The sequence below is a fragment of the Diadema setosum genome, chromosome 9, assembly GCF_964275005.1.
Source record: "Diadema setosum chromosome 9, eeDiaSeto1, whole genome shotgun sequence".
Classification (NCBI taxonomy): Eukaryota; Metazoa; Echinodermata; class Echinoidea; order Diadematoida; family Diadematidae; genus Diadema; species Diadema setosum.
Genome location: NC_092693.1, coordinates 36,276,823 through 36,287,205, shown reverse-complemented (window position 1 = coordinate 36,287,205; position 10,383 = coordinate 36,276,823). Strand labels below are relative to the sequence as shown.

General features: G+C 36.1%; 1 protein-coding gene across 1 annotated transcript; it reads right to left on the bottom strand.

Moving 5' to 3' along the window:
• Positions 1-1,651: 1,651 nt before the first annotated feature.
• Positions 1,652-8,152, bottom strand: LOC140233425 (protein NipSnap homolog 3A-like). The gene is made up of 6 exons (XM_072313534.1): positions 8,037-8,152; positions 5,857-6,127; positions 5,293-5,457; positions 3,350-3,499; positions 2,674-2,760; positions 1,652-1,828 (listed from the first exon to the last, which is right to left on the bottom strand). The coding sequence occupies exons 1-6, from the start codon at positions 8,076-8,078 to the stop codon at positions 1,755-1,757; spliced, it is 789 nt and encodes a 262-aa protein (XP_072169635.1). The 5' UTR covers positions 8,079-8,152; the 3' UTR covers positions 1,652-1,754.
• Positions 8,153-10,383: the final 2,231 nt, after the last annotated feature.

Here is a 10,383-nt window from a genome sequence, read left to right as displayed (position 1 = left end):
GGTTGTCACAAATCATGCCTCAGTAATCATATGACATGGTACATTATACAATGAAAATAAGAAATTGTTGAAACCTCAAAATTTTTGTTTGCCATGCTTTGAACTATCTCCCTGCTACCCCATGTATACTGAACAGAAGACAAAGACTTCTTCATGCACTAATACTGAAAGAATGCAATGATGAAGGGTGCCATCTTACTGTTTTCACAAAGTATACATCCAATCATCATTCAAATTTGATTGCCAAACTAGAGAATTTCAACAGTCTCTAATATCTCAAAAGTTTCTTCTTTGCTCACTTTTGACACAATATTATTTATTGCTGGAATCCCATTCAGAATCATGTAAAGCAATTTTATGAGAAACATACTGCAGTAAATCATTTTCAAAAGAACTGAATGTTAAAGACAATATCCAAGAAGACTGAGAACTTGAGTTTTTACCTTGAGTACAACATGGAACTAAAGTGTGTGATAAGGTATACAAGACAAACATAAAATTACATCCCATGTTGTAACTTTGTTTCATTGCAAATACAAAAAGCAATCCTTTTCTATACGAGAAGTTGATACATAAAAATTCTACCATTCCATTCAGGGAATTTATCTTTTTCAAAATTGCTTGGCAAATTTATATGCTGGATGATATGCTCTGAACAAATATTTTGAACATGAAATAGCATTCAATTATATAAAATGAAATTGCAATGCAAATGAAATACAGCTACTATGTAACAGTCATATCCAAAATGCATAGCAAATTGCTATGCGATATATACCTGTAAAATTATTTACTGCCAGCTTAGTTTCATCAGAATTTGTGATTTTGGGATGAAACATGAATGTGGACATATAGCTATAATATCAGTGGTACCAGTTATCAAACATTTTTATAAAACATGTAATTAAAGAGTCACAGAAACATCTCCATCAAAACCCACTGACATCTGCAAATGAGATTAATATTGCTGTTTAAAATGTAGGCTTAAATTTTTTAACAGGAAATGTTTTGAAGCTTGCAAATGATTTAAAAATAAAGTTCCTTTAATAAGGCACTATTGTTGACAGAATTATCAAATAAGCACCAGTAATCACAAATTACTGTACAATGCTATCAACCCTCTACATAGCACACAATTTCTACACACTGCTTGTGTGTAAAACCTAATTGGTAATTACTTGCATATTCAAATATATATACAGTATAAATAAATATATATATATATATATATATATATATACACATATATTATATATATATACACATATATATATATATATATATATACCAGTATATATATGTATATACATATACATATATATATATATATATATATATATATATATATATATATATATATATATACACATATGTATATTCTGCTATTGTTCTCTTAGAATCAAATCACTTGCCAAAGAGCAGGGAGCCCAACAAATTTGTGTGTTCGTCAAGTAAATTGTTGGTATTGACAGCATGATACATTTCTTGAGTTCTGTTCTATTTTTGATAATTATATATATATATATATATATATATATATATATATATATAATCTTGATCTCTCTGAAGTCTCTTACGATCAATCTCCCTTGTAGTATATATATAAATATATATATATATATATATCTAAAGAGAGAGAGAGAGAGAGAGAGAAATTGATTGTAATGATGGTAGTTCATTGTAAAACATAAAGGATATGCCAGCTGCAATTTCACTTATCATGTCATAGAGCAGGTGTATTTTCTTCCCTCTTTTCACTGGAGGGGTGAGAATGGAAGTGGAGATAAGAGTTTGCTGTCCATTTGTGGCGTCAGAGCATCACACTTAGCTGTTGAAGAAACAAAACAAAACATAGTGTTACTGTTAAGCAATATCTCTCTTTATGACAGTTAACATTACATAATTATCAAAGTAAGCATACTCTCGTGTCAAGTGCTAATATATATCATGAGGGCAATGCGTCATATTCTATATCTTTCTGCAAATTCATTTCTAATCAATGTTTGCAAAAGTCTTGAACCTCCTTACAAGTATAATGAATACTTTCTTGTTCTATAGGGATCATCTCAAACATCTTTGTCACTTTTGGACACTTTTCAAACTTGTCTACTGTCTCTTTGCAGGAAGATGACCATCAACTGAAGGTTGGGCATCACAGGGTTAAAGACATCGATTTTGGCGCACTAATTAATCAGTTGAGAGATGATACATTTCCTTCTAGGCTGTGATAAGAAACAAAAAGACTCACCCAATTTTTAATCCACTTTTTATATACAAACCAGATAAATACTACTTCAAGTGACTTTAAGCTAGAAAAGTGTTCAAGAATGGCAACTTCAGTGCTGAGGTGTCTGCATCCTTAGCACCCAGACGAGACTATTAAAATTATACTATCATAACTATCATAATCATTACAGCCATACAAGCTCAATTTTGCATTCAAGCAGAGTCCACTATCAGAATGTGTGCATTACACGACATCTACACTCATTGCCTGTGTATATATACCCAGTGAGTATGTGTAATGTCTGCAGTAATGTCAGAATCTTGCACGATGAGATACAAAAACATATAAGGGATTATATATAACACGATGCTAAAAATGCATAGTTGCAGCATCAGGACCACACACGATGGTATTTCTTGGAAGCTGAAACTTGCCGCTCTACTTACGTAAATTCTTGAATGCATCCATTTCTAAAACAGCATTCCTTGCTTCCACCCTTTTGTCGGCACTCTCCCAGCTGTACAGATGGTAGACTGAAGAGGGAAGAAGATTTTGAAGAAAAAAAAATATTGTTAAAACTTTCCAGGTAGCCAGCAGTGAAAAGTAAACAAACACAAACACACTGTAGGCCTATGGCAGAGACTCCATCCTCTCTCTTTCTTTCTCTTGATTTGAGGCCTTTTTTTGAAAATCTCCTGCTCTTCTGCTTGAATTCAAATTTCTCCCGCTCCAGCTGTGCGTCTCCCACTTAAGATATAGATTTTTGCTCCAGGTTAAGACTACCTTTATCCTGCCAACTTAAGTTTTGTCCTATATGTTCAAAAATAAGGCTGAGATACCACCACAGAGCATCTATAACCTTAGAGCTTCCAGTGCCCCTAAACAGTTCCTTTCGCTATATCGAAATTTCATTTCAACCAAACAAATAACATAGAGCAGATAGTGTCGTGGTCTGAAATTCCATTCGTTGACACCGGAATTTCATTATAACCGTGTTTTCATGATGGAAGTGCACTGTATTCACAGCATAGTCAACAACATCCATCATCAAATCATTCTACTCACTATCCCTTTCCTTACTATCATGAACATCACTTTTATCTCCTCATCCTTATAACTTACACATGTTGGCATTGCCCAGGTCTCCTATCCATGCTCCGACCATTTTGCCACAGCCAAGCTTGGTGTACGCCTCGTCTCTGAGCAGAATCCTTGGCTTCAGGAGCTCCACACTCTTGGGTTGCAGGATGTACTGTCGCAGCTCGTACACGCCTGAATGATGTGACAGTGTGCATTTGAGTTTATAAAGCATTCTTGCCGATGATCATAACAACAAAAAGATAAATATTTGCTAGGTTGATAACAAATGTGATGTGGTATACAGGGTATTAACCCTAATCAGGCTGGGGGGGTGGAATCCACCCCCCCCCTCGACGTTTCGCGCAATATCTTCACAACGCGATGAGCTCCCGCCGCGATGTTTCATGACTGTTTTTCTTTCAAGTATCGCGCAACTTTTGAGACCCAAATTGTTGCGCCCGCGCGTACCGTTTTGACGCGACGCCCGTTCGAAAAAAATTTGTCAACCCCAAAATTGCTCCAAAACGTGATTTTGTGTACAAATCCAATGCAAATTGTGTTTTTTCAATTAATTCACATAAAAATTCATATCTTCACTTAGAATGGCCGAAATTAATTTATTTTAGCATAATAATGCGTTGAAAAATGTCTGTGACAAATTTTGGCCAAAAAACAAACAAAAACAAAAGGTCAAAAAGCAAAGAAATACATAAGAAATTCAAAAAAAACAATAAAATACATAAGAAATTGATTTCGATACAGATTTTTTTTTATCCTATGTCTCAGAAGAATGATACAAGAAGCATTTTTAAAAAGAAATTAGCTTAATTGGAGCATAAATAAGTGATTTAGAGCCCAAAACTGATTTTATGCATAAATTACAATTATTAATTAATATAAAATATAAGAAAAATTTTTCGGAGAAAGCAACCATACATTTTGATAGAATACGTCGCGGGCGTCGCGTGTGCCGATTTTCGGTGCGATCGCGCGTTCCATAGGCGAGATCTGAAGGGGGGGCGGAATCCGCCCCCCCGATATAGCATAGCCAAAAAAGCCCAGCCTGATTAGGGTTAAAGGGAAGATAAACCCCAAGAGCAATGTGGATTGAGTGAAAGCAGCAACATTAGTAGAACACATCAGTGAAAGTTTGAGGAAAATCGGACAATCGATGCAAAAGTTATGAATTTTTAAAGTTTTGGTGTTGGAACTGCTGGATGAGGAGACTACTAGAGGATATGACGTATGAGTGGACAACAATACAAAGAAAATATAAAGGAAATTCAACAAAAATTCACTTTTCTAGAATCATGAAAGAGCAATGGACCAACCTCTTTCAGAAAGCAGGGGGAATAATTGCTACCCTTAACATATGTCAGTATCAAGTTGATGGAATTTGTAATTTTCATGAAAAATGGATTTTTGTAGAATTTTCTTTATATTTTCTTGGTATTGTTGTCCACTCATATGTCATAACCTCTAGTAGTCTCCTCATCCAGCGGTTCCAACACCAAAACTTTAAAAATTCATAACTTTTGCATCGATTGTCTGATTTTCTTCAAACTTTCACTGATGTGTTCTACTAATGTTGCTGCTTTCACTCAATCCACATTGCTCTTGGGGTTTATCTTCCCTTTAAAGAATAGGGATAGGAAACAAGCTTTTAATGATTTTAAAATCATATCCAGTTCTCTGATACCCGAGTAGATAAAGATTCAGAAATTGCAAATTGTATGTGTATACCATAGACCAGTTAATATAAAGTAGGCCTAAAATGTCTTTGGTTTATACATTCCTAATGGCTGAAGAAAAACAAATTATAAGTATAAAAGATGTTATGAATATTAATGTCAGTATCTCTTCGCAAATTCCTCAAAATCTGCCTTTCATCTTTGTGCTTTCATTATGTTCTGTGTACTCAGTCTTATAGATTACACATTAAAAAAAAAAGCTTGGTAAATATGAACTCCACATTGATTACCTACCTCCTTCTTTGAATGGCTTATCCTGGAGGGGCTTCCATGGTAACAGGGTCATAGATGCATTCTCCTGAGCTTCAAACATCTGTAGGGCCTTTGAGAAATATTCACTCTGCCATGTTTGATCGCCTGCCAGGGCAGCACGCACAGCCTTTCTTGCTGCAAAACACTCTGTTGGAATATTAATAAACACATAGTGATATTCTGCAAGGGTCTGGACACAGGGTTTAATAAAATCTACATTAAAATTTAAAGTCACATGATAAAGATCATTCTTTTAGCACCCCAATTTTGTTCTTTTACTTTTATTTGTAAATGATGTAAACTTTGAACACAAGTCTCATTTGAAATGAGCAACTAAGAACAATTAAGAATGCAGTGCTTAAAAGATCTAATAATGTGCAGACGCCAAAATCCAGTTCATTTTTGTATATCTTTCTTTTACATAAACAACGAAGAATTGGATAATTTGGTATTCTTGCCATTTTCAATTTTATCATTTTAGTTTATACAGATACATCTTTCGTTTTAGTAAAATTTGAGGTAGGTCTCCATAATTCCAGTTCCTACCATATTCCCAGATGTGAACCACTTCGTTGAGGCCTCCGATGTCTGTCGCCCAGTAGCCGATCAGTTTGGAGTGAGACGTGCGAAGGTGCATCTTTTCATTGGTCAGCTTCACAAACTCCGGGAAGCTGGCAGGCTTGATCTTGTAGGTGCGAAACTCATAGAACTTGTTGTCCGAGGGCGGGTCCGAGGAGGACCCATCATGGTGATGTCTGGTAGAGGAATAGATGCTGGCACCAGTTGAAGCCTGTCCCCACCTTAATGACTTCGCCACCTGTTTGGAGTTGGTGGGAAATAATATCAGCTCCGGATCATCATCTGAGATTTGGAAACCAACTTTGCTCAATACAATCCCATGTAAAGTCCAAGTCATGTATATCTCGGGTAAGACCAGGATAAACAGGGAGTCTTTTAATCCAAAGTCTGACATGGATATTTACAAATTATCTTGCCCAGGATGGGGGCATGGGGAAATAACTAAGCACTTTAAAAGTGAGGTAAATATTGATTTATCAATTCATTTCCACTCGATCGTCAGGGTTATGCATGGAATTGTGTGACTCTGCAGTATCTCAGACACATTATGCTATAAACACACCACGCCCAGAAAAAAAAAAAAAACCAGAAGAAATGGTAAGTCCTTTAAAAATTGTGACAAATAGGGCTAATAGACCTTTTGATAACAGAGACCTCCTTTTGAAGTAATTTCATGGCACCAAAGGTGAAACTTATCACAATCTTGATGTCCTCATCAGAATGTCATGATGCAGTAGCAGATCCAGGAATTCCATTAAAGGGGGGGGGGGGGCAAATATATTTTTGGTATCACTTTCAGGTTTAATCAGCTGATGAGCAAAAAAAAAAAAAAAAGAAAGGCTATGGCCGTGCAATTTTTTTTCCCACTTACGCGTTTCATCGGCTGACAGGTAAAAAAAAAAAAAAAAATTGGCTGCAGCACAACTTCAGCTTTGAAAAAAAATAAAAGGGTGTCCCATTTCAGTTTTTTCCTAAGGGGGGGGGGGGGTGCACGCCCTGTTCGCCCTGCTGGATTCACAACTTGTGATATAACTTAAATTGTGCTAAAATAACCGATGATAAGAAATAACAAAAAATACCCCCAAAATAACTTTAAATGTAATTATGAGGATACAACAAACTGTAATAATAACCATTCCATGCCATATTTAATATACTTTTACCCTTGGGATAAGTGACCCTTTAATAACCAAACAAACACCCCTCCCCTCCCCCTCCCCCCCCCCCCCCCATGCAATGCTCCTCTGCCAACTATCCAGAGCTTAAATTTTCGCTCTTTAATATATGATGTATGGTGTAAATAATGACATAGAATTTTGTACATGTATACATTTCTTATTTCTTTGTCTTAAGTTTTATAGATGTAGATTTCAAGGTTTGACTCTGAATTTTGATGCATTTATGGCTTCACTAAAGTATAAACAGAAAATTGAATATGCTATAGCACAAAAGAAAGGTAAATTGCAATGCCATTTGAGGAAGTGGTCCATGCTTTTGTGGTTGATCCTCTACTTTTATATATTTTATCTCATAGACATCCATCTTCTTTTGTTATTCCATTATGGCAGACAGTTTAAGGTGACTTGTTTAAACCCTTTTTATTGCTATAGGCTGGTCATTTGTACATTGTTTATATTGTTTGTTTTGTTTGTTGTTTGGTTGCATTTAAACAATTAAAAAAAAAAAAAAAACCCTACCCGGAGCTGCGTAGAGTCAATACAGTATTGTATTAATACGTGTATACAACAGCCCCGCCCATCCCTCCCAATCTGATGTATTTGAGATACCGGTACCAATTATCTATTTAAAAGAATGGATCGGCTGTATTAAGATGAGTTTGCTCACACTGCTAGAAAAGCATTAGCAATGTATGTTTCCGCTCGATCTTGCCTAGTACCTCCTTGATTAAACCACTTGTTTACTGCGCACGAGGTTCTTCACAGGGTCAATACGGGGGTGGTCAAGTCAATAGGTTGTGCTCCTGACCATGCTGGCCGCAGCTACCTGCGTGGTACGGGACCTCTCTACTACAGTTAGGCATTGAACGCAGTCAGGATAGCGGACAGCCTGATTCAACAACTTGCTCGCTCGCTGATAACAGAACATCAGTAAACTAAAAACTTTTTTTAAACTACAATATTACTTACCTGTCTGCACATTCGTAGAGATGATGCTATACTAGCCATCATGTAAGTCCCTGGTGCGTTTATAGATCAAAGAAGAATATGAACTAATTCGTCGGTGAACAACGCACAAGTTAGAATAGGTGTACCGCGACGTTCACATACAGACCCACTTGGTGATTGTTTGGGTTGAACTTTGCACCTTGAAACCTGGGCATTGCAACCCTGGTGGCATTCTACGATTGTCTATTACAAAATGTCCGATAAAATATACGGTGACATCCAGTCAGGTTTATATGATGGCGCTTTAACCTGTGATTGCGATCGTTTTCCTCGATGGGTTGCAAGAGCAAAGGAAGTATATGAGCATGTAGCGATATGAACAAGTTTATAGTATGTAGATGTACATCTTCTTTTATGGGTCAAGCGCCTTTTCTGCAGAGAAGAGGACATATTGATATTGGATACAGCCTTTATGTCAAATCTCACTGCCAACTTTTTCTTACCACCTGCATATGTTTTACACTTCATTGGTGCTCACAAAATGTTTTTGTATTTAAAAATATGACACATTGCACACTTTTTTTTCACTTTTGTTAGAAAATTCGTTTAGTTCTCTTGTATATCAGCTTTCATCAAAACATTTAGTAATGTTTTCACTGTATCATCATAATATGCAAAATCTGATTCAAAACAACGTGTGCGTTGAATCGACATCTAAAGGTAAGTGAAAACAAATTTACCGGAAAAAAATAGTTTGGCTATAATCCTGTAGTGTTTGAACTTTAATCATTTTCGTATAAATGGACAATAACTAAATGTCATTGCAACAAATTAAGTATATGTGACATAACCACAAGGTTGTCAATCAAAATATGGAACAACTTTAAACAAACAGGTCTAGTCGATTTGGGATTGCCTGAATGGAAACGATAACATGCACTGCCGCCACTAGTGTGGATCGGTATCCTGTGATTTTGACTGACTGTAAATCATTGATAGTGAAAGAACATTAAGACACCACGATGGCTTGAGCATATAGACTGTCAATATTTCTATTAAGAGATATTATCTAGGGATCTATTAAACACAACAGATACAGCTCAACAAAACACTGCCAACCATGGACCATTTCTGTAATGTAAATTCTCTGCACGTATATTTCACCAAATACATTGTATTTTCTTTATACGTTATACAACCACAAAAGCTTCCCAATCTTGCTGGTAAATACTAAAAAGTATTCGTGTGAAATAAGAAACTCAATTAGGGGGAGCAGGTGAATAGAAATAGTGCATTCGTATAGCTGTATTGAAAGAAACGCCCATGAACTTTGATGTCTGTTATTCCAAACGTTTGTAATGAAGTCCGGTAATGAAGTGTTTAGGTTCGTTACTTCGAATGTTCGTTATTTCGTGCAACACATATAAGTTCATTACCGAGAGGAAATGAAAAAGCCATCGGAGCATTGATTTTGTGGTGTTATTCCAAAGGTTTATTAATCCGAAAATGAAATGTGGTTATCATTCCAAAAGGTTTGTTTGGAGTGAAAATGGTTCGTTGTAAGTTCGTTAATCCTATAAAGATGGATATAGGGTTCATTATTCCGAAGGTTCGTTAATCCGAAGATTAATTGAAATACATTACAGAAACAGGTCTACTGCCATGGCCTGTCCAATTACAGAGGTCACTCACTTTATATTCATGACATCGTAATACTGTGCCGAACGGGTGATTATTCACTTCAGTGTGAACAGACGGACAATGGAGCACGAGTAGGTTTGGCGGCTTATACGAATGACTGAAAACATCTGCATGCGACAGACGGAAACACGCTTGGAGTATCACTCCGCTTTTCTTCAAATCACTCAACAGCAAAAACAGAGGCACAGATTGAACAGACAAACGTTTATTGAAATACTTACAAAGGGTACGAAATTTATGGACTTTTAAAGAACTACCATGTTTGCTGTTGTTGTTTGTTTGTGTGGACAATCAAACAAAGATATATGATCCACCTATTGTATCTGTCCCTAAAAAACAACTTAGTTGTGGACTAAATAAATTGATTTGATGGACGAATGGTGAACGATCAGGGATTATAAGATTGCTGACACGTTTTTATCATAGGTGGTATCACAACTCGTCTTTATGATGATGAAATCTTACGGAGATTATGAAAAAGGATGCTTATGTATTATGCATTTTGGTATGCTTTTGTCCTGGAGGTATAGGCCCCTAGTATGAAAATAAAGAGAAGTTGGCAAATCGATATGTGATATTCTAGAACGTTCAAATCATGAACAGTGGACATGAGAGAGGACTCGAAAATCCCATTATTGGATATTCTACTGATCTACCTCTTGGTTGA

What these genes read in the sequence shown, in the direction of transcription:
- LOC140233425 (XM_072313534.1), bottom strand. Translation starts at nt 8,078, where the DNA reads ATGATGGCTAGTATAGCATCATCTCTACGAATGTGCAGACAG. An exon ending in CTCTACGAATGTGCAGACAG is followed by an intron (nt 6,128 to 8,036) that starts GTAAGTAATATT and finishes AACTCCAAACAG; the next exon opens with GTGGCGAAGTCATTAAGGTG. An exon ending in TAAGCCATTCAAAGAAGGAG is followed by an intron (nt 3,500 to 5,292) that starts GTAGGTAATCAA and finishes CACATCATTCAG; the next exon opens with GCGTGTACGAGCTGCGACAG.